The sequence below is a fragment of the Gastrolobium bilobum genome, unplaced genomic scaffold (genome assembly GCF_033153095.1).
Source record: "Gastrolobium bilobum isolate Gb01-03AN ecotype WA unplaced genomic scaffold, APGP_CSIRO_Gbil_v1 utg41768, whole genome shotgun sequence".
Taxonomy (NCBI): Eukaryota; Viridiplantae; Streptophyta; class Magnoliopsida; order Fabales; family Fabaceae; genus Gastrolobium; species Gastrolobium bilobum.
This window is the reverse complement of record NW_026896542.1, coordinates 27,826-51,674: the sequence shown is the minus strand read 5'-3', so window position 1 is coordinate 51,674 and position 23,849 is coordinate 27,826. Positions and strand designations below refer to the sequence as shown.

At 35.8% G+C, this 23,849-nt stretch overlaps 3 protein-coding genes across 6 annotated transcripts; 1 reads left to right on the top strand and 2 right to left on the bottom strand.

Moving 5' to 3' along the window:
• Nucleotides 1–264: 264 nt before the first annotated feature.
• LOC133300367 (uncharacterized) lies at nt 265–2,372 on the top strand. The gene is made up of 4 exons (XM_061499893.1): nt 265–687; nt 1,198–1,269; nt 1,369–1,761; nt 2,139–2,372. Exons 1-4 carry the CDS (start codon nt 265–267, stop codon nt 2,370–2,372), a joined length of 1,122 nt encoding a protein of 373 aa, XP_061355877.1.
• A 6,461-nt stretch (nt 2,373–8,833) lies between these two features.
• On the bottom strand, nt 8,834–10,827 carry LOC133300374 (protein ALP1-like). The gene has a single exon (XM_061499904.1). The coding sequence runs from the start codon at nt 10,691–10,693 to the stop codon at nt 9,059–9,061; it is 1,635 nt and encodes a 544-aa protein (XP_061355888.1). The 5' UTR covers nt 10,694–10,827; the 3' UTR covers nt 8,834–9,058.
• A 4,454-nt stretch (nt 10,828–15,281) lies between these two features.
• LOC133300370 (peptidyl-prolyl cis-trans isomerase CYP57) lies at nt 15,282–22,884 on the bottom strand. 4 transcript variants are annotated; one of them, XM_061499898.1, is made up of 10 exons: nt 22,578–22,884; nt 21,710–21,888; nt 21,492–21,593; nt 21,281–21,387; nt 21,027–21,168; nt 20,050–20,279; nt 17,334–17,369; nt 16,900–17,095; nt 16,287–16,427; nt 15,282–15,992 (listed from the first exon to the last, which is right to left on the bottom strand). In XM_061499898.1, the coding sequence occupies exons 1-10, from the start codon at nt 22,795–22,797 to the stop codon at nt 15,852–15,854; spliced, it is 1,494 nt and encodes a 497-aa protein (XP_061355882.1). In that variant the 5' UTR covers nt 22,798–22,884; the 3' UTR covers nt 15,282–15,851. The 4 variants fall into 4 exon arrangements, with proteins under 4 accessions (XP_061355882.1, XP_061355881.1, XP_061355880.1 ...); XM_061499897.1 differs by having other exon boundaries at nt 17,334–17,376; nt 20,054–20,279; XM_061499896.1 differs by having other exon boundaries at nt 17,334–17,373; nt 20,054–20,279.
• Between the last annotated feature and the right edge of the window lie 965 nt (nt 22,885–23,849).

The window sequence follows — 23,849 nt, the reverse complement described above, 5'->3', positions numbered from 1 at the left end:
GAAGGTGTGTAAAGACGCCAGGATGTGCTTTGACAAGCTTAAGGAAATTCACCAGATAAACAAACCTCTTCTAGTCTTCATTGCTAAGGTGGAGAACACGGAGAAATTGGACCAGCTGCGTCCCATCGCGTTGTGCAATGTGCTTTATAAGGCTATATCCAAAATCATTGTGCAATGTGCTTTATGAACAAACTGATTTCGCCTTTCCAGACCAGTTTCGCCCATCAGAGAGACATTCATGACAACATTATCATAGCGCAGGAAATGACCCAATCTATGAATAGGCTAACGGACAAGAAAGCTTATATGTCCATCAAGATTTATCTTGCCAAGGCTTATGACTGTCTAAATTGGAATTTTGTCAGCAGGGTTCTCTTAGAAGTTGGCATTCCCTCCTCTTTGGTCGGTATAATCTGTAGCTGCATCTCCTCCTCTAGCTTTCAAGTCATCTGGAATGGTAGTGCTTCTGATAATTTTTTTCCTTATAGGGGAATCCGACAAGGTGACCCTTTATTGCCTTATTTGTTCGTACTCTGCATAGACAAGTTGTCCCACTTAATTGCTAAAGCTGTCAGAAATAAGGGTTGGAAACCGATGAAAGCTGGCAGGAATGGGCCCCTAATCTCACATCTTATGTTTGCGAACGACTTAGTTTTATTTGGTGAAGCTAGTATTACTCAACTTGAGGTCATGTTAGACTGCCTAAAGAAGTTTTGAGACATGTCAGGGCACGTTGTCAGCATCGAAAAACTATAATTTACTTCTCTAAGAACACTGGCCAAGATACCAAAGATGTTATCACTCAAGCTAGTGGTTTCTTATCTGCTAACTCGTTAGGTAAGTATCTAGGCTCTATGTTGTAACATGGTCGTGGAAAACAAAGAAATTATTCCAGTGTCATCAATCGAGTTAAATCTCGTCTTTCTAACTGGAAGAGCCATCTCATCTCTTTTGCGGTTTGAGTGACCTTAGCAAATTATGTGTTTAGCTCTATTCCGAATTACCATATACAACAAGGGTCTCTTCCTCTCTTTGTCTGCAATGAGATTAAACAATCCCAACACTCTTTTATTTGGGGCGATTCCGTTGAGAAAAAAAGTGCACCTCATAGCTTGGGATAATCTATGTAAACCCAAAAGGGTTAGGGGTCTCGAAATTCATAACTTAAAGGTTCATAATGAAGACTTCTTTTATAAGGTAGCATGGAGAATTCTTAATAACAGGGAGGTGCTTTGGGTTCAAGTTCTAGTAGGGAAATATGAGAGGAATGTGGGTCTTAGAAGACAACTCATAGCACAGCAGTATGATTCTAATCTTTGGAAAGGAGTGGACCGTATATAGAATGGTTTTCTTAATAATCTCCAATAGAATGTTGGCAACGAGAATGAGACTTTCTTTTGGTTGGACAAGTGGACTAACCTTGATAACCCTCTCATAGAGTATGCCCTGCCTATTGTTGAAATTTTTGATTTAGAGATTAAAGTGGCTGATTTGGTGGATCCCAGGTCTGGGGTATGGAATTTCGAGTTACTGCATAAGTGGCTTCCCCTTGAGGTGGTCCAAGCCATTCGTGCTAGCCTCCCTCCAACAGATGACAGGGGTGAGGATTGCTTAGTGTGGAGAGAATTTGTGAGGTCTAGGTATGTGGTCAAGTCAATCTATAGCAATTTGATGAAGTTCAATAGTTTAGTCCTTGATCCGATTTGGAATCTGAAATGGAAATGGAGAGGTCCTCAAAGAATCCGCTCCTTCTTATGGATGGTATCTCATGGTCGTATTCTTACGAATGAACTCACATCCAAATAGGGAAGTTCCCCTTATTGCCATATTTGTAGTAACAAAGTGGAAGGTATCACCCATGTTCTTTGTGATTGTAGTAAAGCAATGCCCATCTGGAACAGCTGGTTCGCTGGTAACATTCCCTCGAATTTCCTTACTTTACCGTTAGGAGTGGCTTCGGAAAATTTTTCTCGTAGGTACTTAACTGGAGAGACATCTTTGTTACCACAATTTGGTTTCTTTGGAGGTGGAGAAACAATGACATCCATGACCCTTAATTTTCCAGTCCTACTAATCCCATTCAGTTAATCTCTGTTTATATCAGAGACATTAGTGTTAGCCTGAATTCCAATTTGTAGGTTCAGAACTTCAACCCCCCCAGGCCTAGGATAGCTTGGTCTGCTCCTTGCCAAGGTTGGTGGAAACTCAACTGTGATGTTGCTGTTAAGAGGAACCAATCGTTCACCTGTTGTGGTGGCCTTATAAGGGATGATCAAGGAGCTTGGTTCACAGGTTTCAATTACAGGATTGGCATTTGTTCCCCTCTTATGGCAGAACTTTGGGCCATTCTGGTAGGTCTTTGGGTTGCCTAGGATAATAGTCCTCAACTCTTGATGGTTGAAAGTGATAACTTGTTAGCCATCCAAGCCATTACCAGCCCAAAGAATGACTCCCCACATCATCAACTAATTTTCAGAATCAAGCGCTGGTGTAATTTGAACTGGCAGGTTGTCTAAGGAAATTATTGTGCTGATCACTTAGCCAAGAATGCTTTCTCCTCTACAGAGAATTTCATTTTGTTTCCAGTAGCTCCTGTTGAGATGGGTCCTCTGTTGGACTCTGATTCTCCTTTCTCTTAATCTTTGTTTTGGGCTTTGCCCTTTTGTTATACTAAAAAAAAAAAAAAGATAACGACTAAATTTCTAAAAGGGAAAACATGTAAAATGTAAAGACCTCGGTTCAAATATAAATCATCAAATATGGAAAGCAAACATGTAAATCATGCGCTCTTTTTTTCTTTTCTTTTCTTTTTTTTTGGAACAGTATGTCGTGTAAAATTTACATAAATACTTCCAATCTGTCAACGACTTATAATGAAATGTACATGTTTCAAGTTCAATTATATGTTAATATATAGGGGTTCTATTTTCTCATGTTGTTGGAGATAGCTATCACTACTATAGACACACGGGATGGTGGGGGCCACCACCCATTAAAAAAGAAAAAGAAAAACTGGTGATATAATTTTCTATGTGAGAAGAACATGAGATAATTATCTCATGTAAAATGATAGAATGATTTCCCTAATATATATGTAATGAAAAGTATGAGACTTCATGAAGGAGTTAAGGTATCAATATTACACATATCAAATACTTAGGGGAGATTGGTGGATGATCGCCTATAACATACCTGGTAAAACAGTAACCAAAAACAAATTTCATCAGTATAATTTTGTCAATTATAGCACTGGCCTTTGAAAAAAAAAAACTGCTTGTAGTTTCCCTGAAAAGCATTTTGCAGGGAATAAATTAGAGTGATTGAAGAAGCAAGTGTTGTTTCTTTTACTCGGATGCCAACTCTCTACCATTTAACACAGCAATCTATTTAATTTACATGGTCAGGGGAAGCATTATGAACCATGAAGAATGAGTTACATTGACATTAACATGGATTTATCTCTCTCATTTTCTGGTATCAACAGAGCCAACCCAAAAGCCTAGACCAAGTCATTGCATTAACAGGAGGGTGAATATTAACCTGAACTTCAAGCCAAGATGCACAGAACAGAAGCACATAAATTGGGATGGTGGAAGATATGCAGCACTCACAGCTCTCAATCTCTACCTCATCAGTCAAAGCAATTTGCTCAACAGTCATCTCCACTGTATTGAGTTCAAAAGGAGTGACAGGGATCATTCTCAAGTAAGTTAATTTAGCCCTGCTAGTCCAGGAATTTAAACTAACCAGTGTGTCAAAAAATAACATTGCTTACCACTTGGTTTAATAGAACTAGTGTCTGAGACTGAATGAGTCAAACTATGAAACAAATATAACATAACCATAATATGAAATTGAAAGATACAGAAGTACAGTTGCAGTGTGTTATTTATACTAGAATCCTGTCTGCCAAAGGAAGTAGGGCATTGGTTTCATCATTCCCCTGTTAGGAAAAGTGCTTCACCAAACTGATACGAGAGATTAATTAATCTTCGGATATTGATGGATAGGAAAAAAAACATAAACAAAGAAGTAAACTAGCTTCTAGTTCTGAGAATTGGTGGTGTGTAAGAAGCCACAGGCATCATAAAAGCAGAAAAAGGAACAGTGGTCACATAAGCTTTTAAACATTTATGATATCAAAAGAATCCAAGAAAGTAAAGGAATGCTACAAAAGAATGTTTTAATTTTATTAATTAATCTCTTATTTGGTAATTAAAGTATGGAATTGAGCTACAAGTTCGGATCTAAGCCTATGAAGACTATAACCATATATCTGTTGCAGCCTTGCAGGGGCGGATACATCTTTTACAAAACCCCTTCAACAAATAAAGATGAATGACTTCAATATTATGTAAACAAGCAAAAGAATTATGATCTCGAGTAGCAAAATAGTAATCGTTTACAAGGTTTCAGTTAAAGAAAAGAAGTGCCTGCTAGGCCATGGGGCAAAAGATTATGAGCAATTGCATTCCTAGCCTTCAGGGAGTTTACTGATCTCAAAGCAACCTCCAGCAACATCTAATCATCCACGGGATCAATCTTCATATGGGGATCCATTTTTTTCACCCTTCAACTCACATATCTTTACAGCAAGCCCCTAGGACAGAAGGAAAATCTTGCAGCTTCACCTCTGTCCGTTTCTGCAAGCAACACCACCTCCCTTTCAATCTCGCAAATGAATCCCCAGCAACCTTCTGAATCTCTCCAATCTTCTCATTGAATGCATGCTGTGTTTAAGATTCTGCTGAATATAGGGCACCGAAACCCAATCCATCAAAGGGTTCCCGGAGCTTCCAACAATCTACAGATCTTTCAGAAGTCCCCCATTAGCCCTATGGAAAAACGCAGATTTCTCAAACACCTGATCATCAGACAATGAGCCAGTCCACACATCAGTGAGTCAGTGACCACCCCACTAGGGTCAACACCATGAACCGTGATTGAATAGGAAGTCTTCTGATTCCTCTTTGTTGGGTTTCTCCTTAATAAGGTGAGACAAAGCATTAAAGCTTTGTTGACTACATAATTCCAATGCAACCTTGGAACAATGCATAGTGCAGGTCTCCATGCATGGAAAATTGATTTTTTTGCATGGCTCCATACATTAAAAATTCCCCTAATTAATTGGTGAATACTCCAGAGCATAGGAGAGGTTTCTCTTCGCCATCTATAAACAGAGGAGGAAAAGACGGGTTGAGGCAATCCACAATCCACAGGAAAAAGAGATCATCCAAGAGAGAGAGAGAGAGCCACCATTGAGTGAAGAGTTTGAGAGATTGTCATCCTCTCAAACTAGAGTGATTTCTCCAACAAAGGTGAGGGTGATCCACCAAATTAGGGGAGAGAAAATTTGTTGTAATGCACTCTATTAGTGTGTGGGGTGTTGTGTGCAATCTTCTAGCGGTATATTAGAGAAGAAAAATATTCTTGTAATCTGTAAAGAACCTTGAGATACACCACCCCAAAAGCTAGCTCAAAGGGTGGAAGTGCCCAAGACCTTATAAACTCCACATTAGTTGTACATACAACCAATGTAGGACTATATATCTCAACACGCCCCCTCACACAAGAGCCCATTGGGCTTGAAGAGTGGACAATGCAACAGGCCCAACCTACCTGTGCTAAGAAACGCCACAAGAGAAAGTGGGGGGCTGCGAGGCTCTGATACCATGTAAAGAACCTTGGGATACACCACCCCAAAAGCTAGCTCAAAGGGTGGGAGTGCCCAAGACCTTATAAACTCCACATTAGTTGCACATACAACCAATGTGGGACTATATATCTCAACATAATCCTATCATTCTTATACCGGAATATTTGAACCTCCGTTCCCGTGGTTTTTCCCTTCATTTTTTATAGGTTTTGCAAATAAAAGTTTGTGTGTACCGTCTTTATATTTCTCTATTTTCTTGTATATCATAATCACGCAAAGAGGAAAAAGGGTTTGCTTTCGCATTACTAAACTCATTTTTCCCAACAATGGTATCAAAGCTTGACTCAAGGGCACTATGTGATTTAAGAAGGAGGATACCATGATGATGGTGATATGTTCAAACTCAATGGAGAGAACTATTCCCTATTAGAAGCCCATGATGGAAGATCACCTATATCTTAAGGATTTGTACTAGCCAATCACAAATGAAAAGATGTAGGAGGAAAAGAGTGGGAACTCTTAAATCGCGAAACGAGCATGAGTCCATGCATACAATACTCACAAATTATGGACGAAACTAGAGTCCCTAATTCAATCGGTGAACGGCTTACTAATCGGATTCAACAGTATTAAATCAGTACCAGTTTGTTGAACTGGTTTTTTGGACTTTTATGTAAATTATGTAAAGAGTGTCACTATTGAGAATCAAACCTGGGAGCTTTTGAGGGATAACAGAAACATTTACCACTAGGTCAATGCTATTTGTTAGTTGTTATCAAGTTATTATTATATTTATTAGATAATGTTATATAAACTCAATTTGATCGGCCAATGACCCATTACCCTAGTCTAGTCGATGATTGGTTTGAGTTTAATAACATTAGTTGGATTATAAGTATGCTCGAGCACCTAAACACTTGTAAGGGACTCATGTATCAATCGAAAAAGATTGAGATGAAGTTTGATGATGAGTTGCAAGCCCTTCCACTCCTCAATTCCCTACTAGAAAGTTGAGACACACTGGTTGTTACTCTAAGGAAATCTTCCTTGGAAGGGAAGCTCACCATAGATACCTTAGTCGATAGCCTATTAAATAAAGAAGCCAGGAGAAAAGAACAAGGCACATCCAACCTGTTAGAGAATAGTATAAACCATTAAAAAGCCCTCACCCACTAGCTTAAGCTTTTGGGTTGAATTGATTCTTTACATAGTATCAGAGCCTCGTGTCCCGAGTTCGATCCTCACCGCCCCCTACTTTCTCTTGTGAAATTTTCTTAACACAAGTAGGTGGGTCTGTGCATTGTCCACCCTTCAAGCCCAGTAGGCTTTCGTGTGAGGGGACGTGTTAGAGAATAGTATAAACCATTAAAAGCCCTCACCCACCAGCTTAAGCTTTTGGGTTGAATTGGTTCTTTACACAACCAATATGAGGCCAATATCATCATGAATCGTGGGAGAAGTGAGAACCGTGGAAGAAGTAAAAATGACGGTCATGACAAGTCTTGAGGGCGGTCTAGATCTTGCACCAAAATAATTTGTTAGTATTGCGGGAAACTGAGGTACAAGAAATCTTAGTGCTGGATTCATAAGAGATTAGAAGGCTGACAATGTCAAGCTAGACCAAGTAAACCTAAAGAAGATTGAGGTGAAGTGCACTAAGGCCGTCACAACAACTAAAGATGATGATGTCTTCCAAATTGGAGAAGGTAATTACCTCAACGTTGCCTATGATAATTGTTCGTGGATTATTGACTTAGGTGCATCCTTCCATGAGTAAATTTCTAAAGGGGAAATCATGTAAAGAAACTGTAAATTAAATATGGAAAGCATACATGTGAGTCAAGCGCTAGTCATGCCTAAAATTCATACAAATACTTCCTATTCACGGCTTCTATTGAAATGTGCATGTTTCAAGTTCAAGTATATGTTAACATATTTGTAATAAAAATAATGGGACACTTCAAGTAGGAGATGAGGTATCAAAATGACACAGAAAATACTTACAGGAGAGTGGTGGATGATCACATAACCTTGTAAAACAGTAACCAAAAACAATTTTCATCAGGAGAATTTTGTTAAGTACAGCTCTGGCCTTTGAAACAAAGTGCCTGTAGTTTGACTGTAAAGCATTTTGCAGGGAAAAGATTAGAATAATTGAAGAAAATGTTGATTTCTTTCAGTCGGATGCCATTTAATACAGCAATCTATTTAATTTATATGGTCAGGAGAAGCACCATGGCATGAACCATGAAGTATGAATTGAAATGACAATAACATGGATGCATTTCTCTCATTTTCTGGTATCTACAGAGCTAACCCAAAGGCCTAGACCAGGTCATTGGACTAACAGGAGGCTGAATATAAGCTTCACTCTTCAAGCCAAGCTGCACAGAAGCACAGAAAATTGGATGGTGGAAGGAAGATATGCAGCAGTTCTCAAAAGGAGTGATATGGATCATACGCAGTAAGTTAATTCAACCCAGCTAGCCCAGGAATTTAAACTAAACCACTGTGCCTAAAATAACATTCCATTTCAAGTTGGCTTAACAGAACTAGTGTCTGAGTGAGAAGAACCATTAAACAAATATAGCATAGCCATAATGTGAAATTGAATGATACAGAAGCCCAGTTGCAATAAGAATCAGCATCATTCACTAGGTAAAAGCAAAAATGTCATCACACTCACACCGTATCTTTTTCTTACACTTCAATGTCAAGATCCCAGTCATTAAATGATGACCGTTGACTTTAATCAGCATGATTCTATTTTAAGTATAGGTCCATCCATTACGTGTTTTGCTCACGAACAGACAAGAAAAATATGCTTTTGGCGACATTGTACTGCCTGATATAAGCTCCTCTTAGGAATGCAATTTGCTATTTATAATGGAATCCTGTTTGCCATAGGAAATAGGGCTTTGGTTGCATCATTACCCTGTCAAGAAGAGTGCTTCAACAAGCTGATACGAGTAAACAATATTAATTAATCTTCCGATGATAGATAGATAGAAAATAAACTATGAAGTAAACTAGCTTCTAATTCTGAGAATTGTTGGTGTGTAAGAAGCCACAGACTTCATAAAAGAAGAAAAAAGAACAGTGATTATGTAATCTTTTAAAAGTTATAATATGTAAAGAATCCATGAAAGTAAAGGAATACTATAAAAGAATGTTCTAATTTTATTAATTAATTTTTCATTTGGCAATTAAAAGTATGGAATTGGGTTACAAGTTTGGATCTAACCCTATGAAGACTATAATCATATATTTGTTTGCAGGGGCATATACATCTTTTACAAAGCCCCTTCAACAAATAATGATGAACGACTACAATATCATGTAAACAAGCAAAAGAATTATGAACTCAAAGTAGCAAAATAGTAATCAAATACAAGCTTTCAATTAAAGAAAAGAAGTGCCTGCTAGACCATGGTGTAAAAGATTATGAGCAATTGCATCCCTAGCCTTCATGGAGTTCACTGATCTCAAAGCAACATCAGGCAGCATCTCATCATCGACGAGATCAATATTCAGCTCAAGATCCATTTTTTCACCCTTCAACTCACATATGTTATGCAGCACACAGCAAGCCCCAAGGACAACAGGCAAATCTTGCAGCTTCACCTCTGTCCGCTTCTGCAAGCAAGACCACCTCCCTTTCAATCTAGCAAATGCATCCTTTGCAACCTTTTGAATCTCTCCAATCTTCTCATTGAAGGCATGCTGCGTCCAAGTAAGATTCCGCTGAGTATAAGGCACCAAAACCCAATCCATCAAAGGGTACCCTGAGCTTCCAACAATCCACACACCTTTCAGAAGCCCCCCATTAGCCCTTTGAAAAAGTGCAGATTTCTCCAACACCTGATCATCAGGCATTGAGCCAGGCCAACCAATGCACACATCAGTGAACACCCCATTAGGGTCAACAACACCCTGAACAGTAATTGAATAAGAAGTCTTCTGGTTCCTCTCTGTGTGCCTCTTGTTAAAATAAGATGCCACACTAATCTTAGGAGCTATAATGGGAACATGTGAGGTATACATAGACCCAACAACATTAGGAATCCCTGAAATGGACTCAAACTCACCCTTGACCTTCCTCAAGGTACCCTCATCAGGCCACTGCAAATACTTAGGCATCAACACAGTCTTAATAGCCATGCAAACCTCAAGAACCAGTTTGTGACAAGTTGATATACCTAAACCAAACCTCTTCGAAACAATCCTAAGAGGGTCACCAGTTGCTAACCTCCATAAACAAACCGCAACTCTTTGCCTAACTGGGATAGCATTCCTGAGAGTTGTGTCCTCTTTCACAATCGCTGAATTCAGCTCTTCACATATCAAATTAAACGTTGACCTTCCCATTCTAAACGCTTTCCTAAACTCTTCTTCAGGAAAATCATCCCTGTTACACTCATCCCACCATGCTCCTGAACGATCCTTCACCCAAAGCCTCCTCTGTGGACCACCACCACCACCACCACCACCAGATTTAACCCCTTCACTCTCTCCTTCTTCCAACCCTTCACAAGCTGCTGCAGCAACAGCCACAGCACTAGCCATGTTCCGAGATTTCTTCCTCTTAACTCTTTCAGATTCTACAACCTGATTGTAATAACCATCGAGGTTGGAGTAATATTGCAACATAGCTTTGGTCTTCTTCTTGTGATTGGTGTCCAAAGAGAGCTTCTCCTCCTCCGAGACCTTGTTGTGTTGTTCATTGTCATGATTCTCTTGTTCATCGAGAATCAACAAAGAAGTGATGATACCCTTCAATTCTTCCTTCTTCTTCTTGTTGTTCCTGTTCTTCTTGTTTGTTCCTTCTTCTTCTTCTTCTTCTTGGTTGTTGTTGTTGTTGTTGTTGTTGCTGCTTGACCCATCATCATCTTCGTTGTTTTTTCTTCTTCGCTTTCTGGTAGTGGCAGAGTTGTTATTATTGTTGTTGTTGGGGTCATTCATTTGGTCGAATGAACTCTGGAGCAAGGTGTATAGGTAAGACAATGATTCTGGGTCTGCAAATGTTGGGAGTTTCATAAAGAAAATCGAAAGGCACAAAGCTGTTTGGTAGCAATAGTTATGGTTTTGGGGAAGACAAAGTCAGAAACAAAAGAGAAACTCACAAAAACTCACAACTCGCAAGGACAAGACAAAATTCACATTCACTCTGTGCGTTGAGTTTTGGAATATACAATTTTTTTTTTTTTTATGTTATGTTTATATATATATATATAGCGTGTGAACACAAGGTGTGGTGTGAACGCGGAGTTGAAATTTGAGGAAAACAATAAATAAAGATGCCAGCTAAACAATTATTGCTAATCTCATTATTTAATTAACTTAAAAATGGGGCTTTGAACCTTTGGTTTTTCCTTCACTTTGTTTAATCTGCACATTACTTGGTTTAAGAGAATTTAACAAGTAAATGGGAATGGAATTTTCATACGTAAATTCCTGATGAAGTAAAAGCATTAAATATGTGGGGTTATATTAATATTTATGAAAAAAGATATAGATATAAAATTTTTACACAATCACATAAAATGATTCATTCCCATAGTAAATAATATATGAGATAGGTTATTTTATTTATTTTTTTATGTCTATTTTACTTATCATTTTTAAATATTGTTAAATCAAAAGTTCAATTTATTTTTATTATTTTTATCTTCTCTTAAGATTTTAATCTAATAATATTGAAGAATAGTACATAAGATAGTCATAAAAAAAGGTAAGTAAAATAACATATTTCATAATATATAATATATAAATCAAAGCTTAATGTTAATATATATAAATATGTAGGTTGTGTTTAGTTTATTTTTATATTTTAAGTTGATTTTTTTATTAAATTACAAAAATATCACTTTGTTTTTATTATTTCATTTAGAATATCACTAAATCAAACACTTATTTAGTATTAATTAAAGAACTTCAACATATAATATAAGGGGAATGATCTGTTTACAAATTTTTTGATAAATTTTTACAAATTATATTATCTTCTCCCGGGAGAACCTAGTGAAATTAGTGTCCTCCCGAAAGAAGATAATGTGGTTTATAAGAGTTTGTAAACAAAAAAGTTTGTAAATATAACATGTCTCGTAATATAATTACTAATTAATGTGGCATTTGAATCTTCTTTTATCTTTTTAATGTGCATGTGTAATAATCATTATCAACATAAAATGTAAATGAAAGAAAAAAGAAGCGCAAGATGTTTTGAAATTATTATAATTATACGTGATAATCTTTAAAAAGTAGAAAAGAAAATGAAGAGAATTGTTAAAAGGGACCAACGAAGGATGACGTAGAAGTAGATAGGATAGGAGGTTATGACTTATGAGGTAATAGTGGTGGAAGTGTGAACACGATTCAGGATTCGAATATTTTGAGATTTGATTTGGCGGTGTCAGGTAAAGGGCCGACGCGGACTTGGAATTTTCCTAACTCGTGTTCATATGCTGCTTACTTTCATTCATTAGCTGGGATTCTCAGATAATAATAAATAATAAAGTTACATAGGCCACTTATGATATTTTTCATATTCTATCTTAATTAGTTGTTTTTTTTATTCCATCAGACTCAATTTTTTTTTTTTGAAGTGAGTCAAATTATTCTAGACAGATATGAAAATGAGATTGTACAAATGTGGAACTAATATTATTAGAAAAATTTAATATAAAACTATTAAAATAATATTCACTTAACAATTTAAATTTTTAGGTCTTCACCACCTTTATTCTCTTAATAAATATTAAATTGTAAATTTTTTTTAACACAGACATATGAGACTATATATTATTTACCCTTTATCTAATGAGTTTTTGTGTGTCAAAGTAATATTTACATAATAATTTAAATTTTTAGACGAGATAATTATGGAAAGGATATTGTAACAATCAATTAGTGTTACTACTAATATTACTATCAATCAATTTCACTGTTAAATCAATTATGTTGATCCGGTGTGGAAACTTAGCCCTAAACACACAGATCCATTACTAAAATATCAGAGTACAAACATTTTACCTATTGAAGATTCAAACTTTAGCGAAAAATTAGGGGGTGATAAGGTTTTTCTTTATGTAATAATAACGGTGCATGAGTTTACTTTTTGCAAATTATATAAAATCTCTTATCGTAGACTTGGAGGAGACAAAATATTGATCAACCTGCCTAATTGGATAAAGTTTACTTTAATTTATATAATTAATGATAAACATTTTTTACGGAAATAAGAATCATATTGCAGGAATAATACTGTTCATTCATGCAATCATTTTTTAATCATGTGCTCCCGATAACACATAATTAAAAAAAATAATTTTAATATTACAACTACGTACTTTTCGAAAGTACATAATTAAAAATGAGTTGCAGAATATCCTTAACAGAACATTCGATGCATCCATATTTCTACCCCGGTATTTTTTTTATAGTTAGATTAAACTTTATTCGGTATACATTCTAAATCTATGTATACTATTCATGGCGTTTGAATTGACGCAAGATTTTTTAATCTAACATTGAAAATGTATATCTCATTGTGTGATTTCGTCTAATAATATTTTTTGTTTATATTTTGAGACTTACCGTTGGCTCCTTTTAGACGATATTACACTTGATACAATCCATTATAATTTAATAACATTAATTTCACTTGCGTAACATTCGAGTTCTGATCTTATTTTCTTCTGAATTTCTTACTAATTAGAAGCAATTATTAGGCAGACATATGGTTCGTTCTTTTCTATTAAGGCTCGAGCATGCGAGACTTTGACATTGAGCATGCACGTTCAGACTTCAGATTGCCCAAGATGTGTCCTAAAATTCTACACCTTGATACACTAATTCAACAATATACGCTGCTTTTGACCTTTTGTCTGTGTGGCCATACATAGCCAGGGTAACAAGCAAGCGTATGTGCTAAAAGTGTATGTTGTGCTATTATATTCTTATTAACTCAGCATGCACTCTGCAAAGAGTATCACACAATCACATGTATATAGTGCATTTTATGAGGTACTATATCATATGGTAGACGCACCAAACCCCAAATGCCCCCTTTTTCTCTTCTTCTCCACCCGCCTCTCTAAGCTCATTCTTTTCTTCACTCTTGCATTACGTTCTCTTAAGAAGTTGTGGGTTTATATAGTCTAAAATTAGGTTTGTTATATGTAACAAAAAAAAAAAAATTAGGTTTGTTATTGGTTGTGTCAGCCCTACATAGAAGGGATAAATTTTTGATACCATTGTTGTACCAAATGGGTACAACATTTTTCCAATTTTGAAAAAAAAAAGTGCAATTTGACAGAAAAAACAAATTTGAAAAGTGTTGAATTTTTTTTCAAAAGTGAAAAAATGTTGTACCTACTTGAATACAACAGTAGCACCAAAATTTTTTCCACGCAGAAGATATTAGTCTACCTGATGCTTTATGTGACAGTTTACTTTTCTAAGAAGGTTGTGATTTATTTTTATTTCTTTACAAGTGGCACTAGTCAATGCATCATGTGATGGTGTGCCATATGCACTGTATCATAGGCTTAGGTAAATAAAAATGGGAAATAATTTTCTTATGTTGTAGGAAAATAAGTATCTTATATTGTAGAAACAAGATTGTAAGTGGAACCCATAGGTAAGAGGAGAGAAAAAAAAAGAAGTGAGATCTATCCATCTTTTGTGTGTATAAAAAATTTAGTTATCTCATGCAAAATGAGATAAATATAACCCATAAAAAAAAAAAGGTTAGCTTGCTAACATGAAAAAAACGATCCCAATGTGAAAAATAATTTGAAAACCATCCCAAAATAATAAGTAGCCCCAAATTGACCCTAGTTTGATCAATTAGCCCAATATCCGGAGAATTGAAATTCCAAAGTTAGGTCTAAACCAGTTATGAGGACAAATTGTCAAATTACTCAAAAGATTTCTTCAACAAAATCCATAAAGGTCCCACAAACGTATTTGCTCTAGAATCTGAATCTAGAAAGCTTAAGTTAATTTGAAGGTAATATACTACTTGAGAATTGTTAATTAGATTTCCATATTTTAAAAAAAATAAAGTTGTATACAATATTTTTAAAATTTTATAACCTAGTCCTTACAGTTTTAAAAACTTTTAATCGAGTTTTTTGGGCGAAATTTCTTCCATTTTACCAAATGGGAATTTTTTTCTTTTTTTTTGCATTTCTATCCTCTCATTTTTTATCTTTGTATTCCAAAATCTTATCTTTTTTGGCAAAGATGTATATACATCTACTGCACATAAGGTTTTCTCACCTTTGGACCTCCCTGCCACCAGAATGCATGTCAACAAAGTCATAGCAAGATTCCAACCTTCCACCACCAGACACTAGCCTCGACCCCTACGTCACATGCCCAACGGCTGAAAAACCCGAAGTCCCGAACCGAATTCAAAGCTGATGTGAAAGAACAAGGGCGTGTCTCTTTATGGTTCATAACTTATTGAAGTGATTTTTAAGTATTCAATCTTCTCCATAATGAACATGTATAAGTACATCTTAAGATATGTACGCTTTTATTAAAACATTTACTTATGAACATGAACATGCCAATTTAAGAATTTTTCAACTTGTTCCTAAAAAAACACATTGTGTGCACACCTAAATAAATATAACCATTAACCCCTTGAAGCTTCCACCGACGGTCCAACCAAAATATTCTCTAACGCTTGGTTCACGTTAAAAGCCTAACAAAAATTCTGTCGTCCAAGTAACGTCTTCAACTTCAAAATTCGTTGGTTCTACGATAATACAACATCCGTCGTAATATTTAAACATAACAACAATTAGGTGTGTTAAAAGCTAAAATATACATCTGTTGACGTTGCACCAAAACTACAATGAATTCAAAGTAGATCCTTTCACGAGGGCATAATGAACGAGGAAGTCCTTGCATGAGATCCGAGGGAGTTAGGTATGATTCAACAAAGATTAAGATTTGCACAATAACCCCACATCTCACTCACCAATATTAAGATTCGCATACCAAGTTCACTCAACTCCTCTATGCAACAACTTTCTCCTCGGTTTTCCTCAGAGCCAGTTTCCCTACATAATACATGAGACACACCCGGCCACATGAGGCGCTCCCGTCAGCGCAGGGATATGTCAGCCTTCAAAACCAATCAGCTTTGCATATTCACGTAGCCATTTTGGCTCATGCAAGATCAAGTAAGAGATCTCCCAGCCCACTCACGTTCTCGTCTCTTTTGTTTGGCTTGCATCCTATTGAATTTCTCTTTTCCCTTTTCCAAGAGAGGGTCATGCACAACATAGTCATTTGGGTCCTCTTTGCGAGACATGCGGTCCTGCATATTTACAGAAAAATTACAGGCAAGATATAAGGCAGTAGAAAAGGACTCACTACGTTATTAGAATTCAGAAAGGAATTCTTTCAAATTATAAAATTAGTGTACATAGATTTCAACAAAATTTGTCTAGTTTCAACAATTTCTGCTCGGATTGATAGACAAGCTTAAAACTCAAACGATAGGTAAGGTGTACTGGTGTGGATGGAAAATATAATGATTTCATATCTAGAGGTTTATATATCTACAGGTCTTTACAGCCCCTTTGATAAGGAATGCAAAGAGAAAACTCACCTTGCCAGAATCGGGGGCAAAGTTTAAGCTAGCACGTTTCCAGTCAGACAATTCCTCACCATTATTATCTCCAGATTCACCAGTTGTGGGTGCCGCCTTTGCTGATAAAGCATTCGTAAATTTTTCAAGTTTGGCTAGAACCTGAAGATAGACATACAAAAAGAAAAATGTTACTCATAAATAGAGATTGAAAATACCCAAACATTTTATCCCCCAAAATACCCAAAAATACTTAGTGCTATTGTCCCCTACACCCTACTGATGTCCTTTGTAAAGGTTATTTCATTCGAACATCACTGCCAAACAGTAAAATACAACCATGCTGTTCTCCTCCCTGAAACACACAGTAATATGCCCTAATGGAAAATGCTATGGATCATTGATTTGACATATCAACAAAAGTTCAATTAGCTATCATTCATTTCTTCATTTATCTAGAAATTTCGAGCCAATTATTCTTAACATGTTTCATATCATATCAGATTATCAGACAAGCTATCATTCCCTGTTCATCACATTTCTTGACAGTCTAGAACGATCAGCCAGCATAAAGAATACAAAGGGAAAAAGAAAACAGAGGATAGAAAATCTAAATCGAAATATCATAACATACTTCATCTTCACGCCCTTGAATTCTGCGTTTCTTCTGCTTCCGCAACTGTCTTCCTCTCTCACTTTCATTCAATAGCTGCAAATCTGTATCTGCACTAGCCATTCGTTCAGCTCTTGCTTCAGATCCTACCCCCTTTTTCTTCAAGGACAATTTTTCCACCCTTGGTTGATCCTCATCAACACCTACATCATTGGACCTGGCAAGAAGACATTCAACCATTAGGCTACTCATATATGAGCCTAATCATAGATGATATCTTGTTTCATAGCCATAATGCCATATTATACAATTTAAAAGACCTAAAATTGATTTTTATTATATTATAAACCACCACCATTCAAATGTCCGTGCATTGACACTTGTGTGGCAATTGCTAAACAGATATTCAAGTTCTAAATGTGGAATAACAGAATTTCATATATTGATATTTTTACCTGGCTGCTGACGTATCATGGTTCTCTGGGCTTGACCTTCCTGCTTATGAAAATGATAAGATGGTGAGCCTTAATAATACAACAATAATTTTGAATAAGAAAAGTATAAAAAAAAAGGGAGAAAGATATTCTTAAGCTGTTCAAAAGAATCAGCAGATAAAGTGTTGGCAAGTTTAACAATTACAGCATTCACAAATTCGACAAACTTCTGCTATAGACTTATAAATTAAAATACATACCAAATCTCAGTAATCATTAATTCATTGCCACTATGATAATTAAATGTAATGCATCTTTGTATGTTTGTCACATTCATCTACTTTTGTAACTGCAAAATGGAGTAACATTTTCGTAGAGAGTTGAGAAAGCAAAAAGGACTTTATAATTTATAGTCAACATAATGATCCAACACATCATAAGTGGTTGCAGGTGTCTTGATTAATTGATGTCCCTATTGAAGTGTGGAGGGACCTGGGGATGTGACAATTAGTTGGTTGACAAATCTTTTCAATCAAATTTTCCAAACAAATAAGATGCCTGATGTATGGAGGAAAATTATGCTTTAAACCTATTTATAAAAATAAGAGAGATATATAGAATTGTTCTAAATATAAGGGCATTAAACTTATGAGTCATACTATGAGATTGTGGGAGAGTTATTGAACTGTATATCACCTAAGAAGAGAGACCAATGTCTCTGTAAATCAATTTGGTATGCCGGGAAGATTACCATGGAGGCCATTTTCTTAATACGATAATTAATGGAAAGATATCAAGAAAAGAAGGAGTTACATACGGTGTTTATAGATCTTGAAAAGGCGTATGATAGGGTTCCAAAAAAGGTTCGATGGTGGATTGATGGATTCTTGAGGAGAAAAACATATCATCAAAGTATGTAAAGGCAATGAAAGATATGTATGATGGTGCTACTACCTGTGTGAAAACTTGTAATGTAATATTAAATTATTTTCCTATCACAATGGGTGTACACCAACGCTCTGCTTTGAGTCTTTACCTGTTTGCTCTAGTTATGGATGAACTAACAAAAGATATCTAGGATGAAGTGCCATGGTGTATGTTGTTTGCAGATGATATTGTGCTTATTGATAAGACCAAGGCTGATGTTAACAGAAAACTAGAATTGTGTAGAAGCACATTGGAGTCTATAGGATTTACGTCAAGCCAGAGCAAGACTGAGTATATGAAGTGTGAGTTTACTCTGGCAAGAGATGGAGATCAAGATTTTGAGCATTTGCTTGGACAAGAGATACTCAAGCAAGATGCTTTCAAATATTTAGGTTAAATTCTGCAAAAAGGTGGAGAGATTGATAAGGATGTAAATCATAGAATCAGAGCAGGGTGGATGAAATGACAGTGTATCAGGATTTTTATGTGATCACAAGATTCCCCTTAGGTTGAAAGGAAAGTTCTATAGAACAACTGTAAGGTCTGCAATGTTATATAGAGCTGAATGTTGGACTACATATAGGAAACATAAGCATAAAATGAGTAGCGGAAATGATGATGTTAAGGTGGATGTGTGGTCATACAAAGATGGATAAAATAAGAAATGAAGATATTCGACGAAAGGTAGGAGTAGTACTAGTGGTTGAAAAGATGAGAGAACATAGATTGAGATGGTTTGGGCATATAATGCAAATATCTCTAGATGCTCCAGTAAGAACAAAAGTTTGTTACCAAGAACATAAGTTTGTTACCAAAAACTTGACACAAAGAGAGGAAGAGGACGACTGAAACTTACTTGGGGGAAGGTAGTAAAACAATACTTAATGAAGTGAGATATAGATTGGCGGACGATATGTCTTAGGAAGGATTGGAGGAAAGCGATTAGCATTGTGGAGAGTTAGACCCGTTTTTCTTCCTATGTTCCAAATAGTTCCTTTTTAGTCCTTCTTTCCTATGTCTCCTTCTATTTCTTTCTTTACCTCTCTTTTTCTTTTATTTCTCTTTTCTCCTCTCTATTTTTCTTCTCTTGTTTATTTATGTATTGTCTTTTTTTCTTTCTTTTCTCCTCTCTATTATGCTTTTTTTTTATTTCTAATGTCATTTAGATATATTTTCAATTTCATTTATTTTATTTATTTTATCCTTTCTTTTTCTTTTCCTTAATTTTTTTCGTCCTTTTCATTTGGGTTCTTTTGCCACTGACCCCAGCTAGTTTGGGATAAAGGTGTTGTTGATGTTGATAATAACATTAATATCTTCTAATCATTTTGTCAGTTGTTAAGATTTAAGACTAAAATTTTTATCCCTAATCATTCATTGATTCCCTTTTACAGGTGCTGGATGTCACTTCTATGACTTGGATCCTATCTCACCTTGTGCCTTTCACAATTTTCTAATTCTATTTTCAGAATGTTCACTATTACTATTTGTTTCTTGTATCTGTACTGGTGCAACAAGCATTACCAAAAGAGGGAGAAGTTTGATTCCATAATCTTTAAAAGTACCTCATTCCTTTGTTTAGTTTTCAAATTTATGTCTTGGAAGTAGGAAGTGACATAAATAATTGCCAAAACATTCATCTTCTGTCAGAGATGTGAAGGGAATAAACATGGCAATCTGACAGTTACTCTGATAACACAATGTCACAGTTATAAGCTTATAGAAATTTCCATGCGTAGAACCAGAAATACTTCCTAAATCAGAGGCTGGGAATTTACAAGCTACAATATATCACACAGCGATGATTGACGTACCATTTTGCAACTTGGGCTTGGGAGGGAGATCACCTATATCCTTCCGCTTTTTGAGTATTTGCATGCGCATTCTTGCATCAAAATTCGCTTCATCATCATCATCACTGGAATCAAGACGACCAAATTTACCAGTTTCTGAATCTTTCTGAGGCTCTTCTTTCTTTGAGCTAAGCGCATCCCTTACAGATAACTGCAGATTCCTTCTTGACGTACCGTCAGCTGAACTCTGCAAAATAAATACAAGCAAGTTTATATGCACAGCCATACGATGTAATTTTACAACATTAGGTTTACTTTAAAATATGAATTTTCAGGGTAAAATTATCAGAATGACTATGTAATACTGGAACTCTGGAATCTGTAAGCCAAAAACAGCTTCCATAAAATATAAACATATAAAATAATAAAAATTGCAATTAGTATATTGATGGTACCAGATTCTCAATTCACAATATTAACTTACAGATATTGAACACTACGACAAACAGAAATTATATTCCCAGAATACTCGTGCAAAACAATCAGAAAGTGTATCTCAAGGTATATAACAGTATGGACATGACACAAGTGAATTATCAGAAAGGAGAGAAAATCCCACTCCCCTGACCCCCTTACACCCAGCAAATGACACAGCCCATGTATCAATGGCTTCACCTCCAAATTGGCAAAATGCATAACCCACTCATCAGATTCCCCACCTTTTATCAGCTTCTCATTCTCAAAGAATCCTCACCTCCTATGCCTTCCAAAACTCCTTCCTCATTCATAGCCTGCCATGTGGCATCCTCCCTAGCTAACTCTCTTCCCTCTCCCATACTTGCCATACAGTTGTTAACAGTCCCTTTTCCTTGGGCCTTGCTTCTTCGTTCGTGTACTTCTTTATAAGGCTCAAAGGGCCCATCATATAAGCAATGTGTCATGCAAGAGTTCTATTTGAGAAACAGAAGAAAAACTAGCGGAAAGGCCTCATTACCAATTCATTATTAGTAGTTTCGTCCTTTAGAAGACGAGGATCATTCAAGACATCGTGACTGCTCCTAATCTTTTGCTTCACCAATGCCAATTCCTTTTCCTCTTCTTCAGTTTCTTCCCCAAAAGAAAGCAAGTTCAATTTTCTGCAATTTGAATTTACAAAAAAAGCAACATGTTGCTTTAAGAATAAACTTTTACAACATAAACTGCTTCATTGAGTGCAAACAAGAAAGTTAGGTAGGAGAGAGCACTTACTTTACACCTTTCTTCTTTGAATCTTTACTGTCTGTATCAGGTGTAGCTTTAATCTGAGGTTTCTGAAGTGTTCTTGGAACAATATCTTCAAATGGATTCCATAATACCTAGAACAAGTAGTTTAAGAAGATACTAGGGAGGTTAAATTCTGCCTTCCCTGAACACGAACTTTAAATAATTACCCGTGATGTTAATCAAAATCACAATCTACCTCAACTGATAATATCTTTGGAGGTGGATCTAAAGGCCGGTCGTTCTTATCAGTTTCAACTTCACCCAGTCTCAAAAGATTATACATTGTATCTCCCGTCACCTGAAAGAAAATAATAGTGAGAACAACCAATGTATCCCGAGAAATTGACAAATTAAGAAAAAGGTAAAAAAATAAGAAAAGGTTTGCTACAACATTATTGCATTTGCATCTGTTACCTTTCCAAAAATGGTATTCTTCCGATCAAGCCAGTCACAACGGTCTAGAGTTATGAAAAACTGACTTCCATTGGAATGCGGTGATCCAGAATTGGCCATTGCAACCAAACCTCTGTGCTTGAATTTTAGACGTGAATGAAACTCATCAGCAAAAACACTCCCATAAATACTTTCACCACCTACGTTAACAAACAACTTGTTAAAGAAAAGAAAAGAAAACACTACACAATCAGAAGTCAGTAACTACAAACCAAACGGCAATCACAACTCAATTAATCAGTTACTCATGAATAAAACAAAACCCGTATGCCTAGTCTCACCACGTTTCAATGATAAGCAATCAATTTAGTCCCTGTAAAATATATAGTCTTGGAAGATAAAAAGTACCATGTAAGTCTTGAAATATGTACTTTATTAGTCAAATTAGTTTCTGAAAGTGTTAACTCAGGGATTAATTTGACAAATGGAATCCATATCATATTTCAAGGACTAATGTGGTAAGAGATTAAAATTTACCACATTAGTCCCCAAAATAGAGAGACTTATTACAAGGGTCGGTGTTGTCACCAAAACCATGTAATCCAAAAATCACATGTTCCAATCAAGGATATAACCCTCTTTTTGCATTGCAGGAACTTTATAGCACCAGTTTGCTTCAAAATCTCTAAAATATGCATTAGGTGGGTCATATTATTGTAAGAAGCAGTTAACTCAAGTATTAATTTGATCAAATGAATGCATATTTATGTGTTAATTTTTACTGACTAATTTAGTTATTTACTCAATCTCAAAAACATGAAAGACCAAGACTCAATTAGAGCACGTGGGGAATTAGCTGTGACGGAAATTATAGAAGGGGGAAAGTTACCGGTGCCGGTGCCGGTGGGGTCGCCACCCTGGACGAGGAAGTCCTTGATGATGCGGTGGAAGATGGTGTTATCGTAATAGCTTTCGAGGCATAGCTGCACGAAGTTCCTTACGGCTTTGGGAGCCTCTTTGGGCCAGAGCTCAATGTCGATAGGGCCGCGCGTCGTGTTCACCACCACCTTCCCCTTCGTCGGGGGTTCTAGAACGTACACCGTCGACATCTTCTTCTATTCCGATCGCTCCACCGGAATCTTCTTCTATTCCGAACGTACACAGGGTTTGTTTTGGATTTCAGAACGATAACCAGAACTCCCTAACTGAAGAAAAGAGCTTAGCTCGGTGTAATTTTCTTTGGGCCATGGCCCTCCTTATTTACCATAAAAAAAAAAAAAAAGCAAGCTTAAACGACACCCCGTTTTCTCAATTGTATTATTATTATTAAGGATAAATAAGAATTATGTTATATGAAAAAAATTGACATCATGCAACTACTACCGACAACACAAATCTTTGAATTCCATGCATTTTTCATTTTCTTTATTATCATCTAGTTTGTCGTTTTCTTTGTAGGAAAAAAAAAATTATTTCTGTCACAAGACAAAACCAAAGCCCTTATTGTTATTATAGTTAGCGTTTATCTTTTATTATATCACATCACATGAAAAGTTATGTCCTGTCATTCCAAAATTATCCCCAAATTACATAGTTTTAGGAGTTAGGAAAATTAATTAAGGGTGTTTTAATAAAATTTATATAATAAATAAACAAACAAAAATATCAAAATTTTCTTCATTAATTCCCCTAACTTCTAAAACGACATAGTTTTCGGGTGACATGACATAACTTTATGTCATGTGACATAACAAACAATAAATATATATATATGGGTCAGGATCATTTTACACCAGTGTAAGTTACACTCTTAATCTTATCCGTTGATTTCATTTATATCTAACGACTAAATTTTTTTAGTAATGTGAGCCATTAAATACAAGTGGATCAATGGTTAAGATTGAGTGTAAGACTTCTAACTCTTACACCGGTGTAAGAATATCCTTCCCCTATATATATATATATATATATATATATATATATATATATATATATATATATATATATATATATATATATATGAGATAAGATCCTTTTTTTTTGTAATAAAGAGGGGCAAAAGCCCCAAACAAAACAAAAATTACACGACGCGAAAACTTAAAAGATCTACAGAAGCATCCTGAAGAAGGAGCTCTAACAAAGAAGAAGGAGGAGAATGATA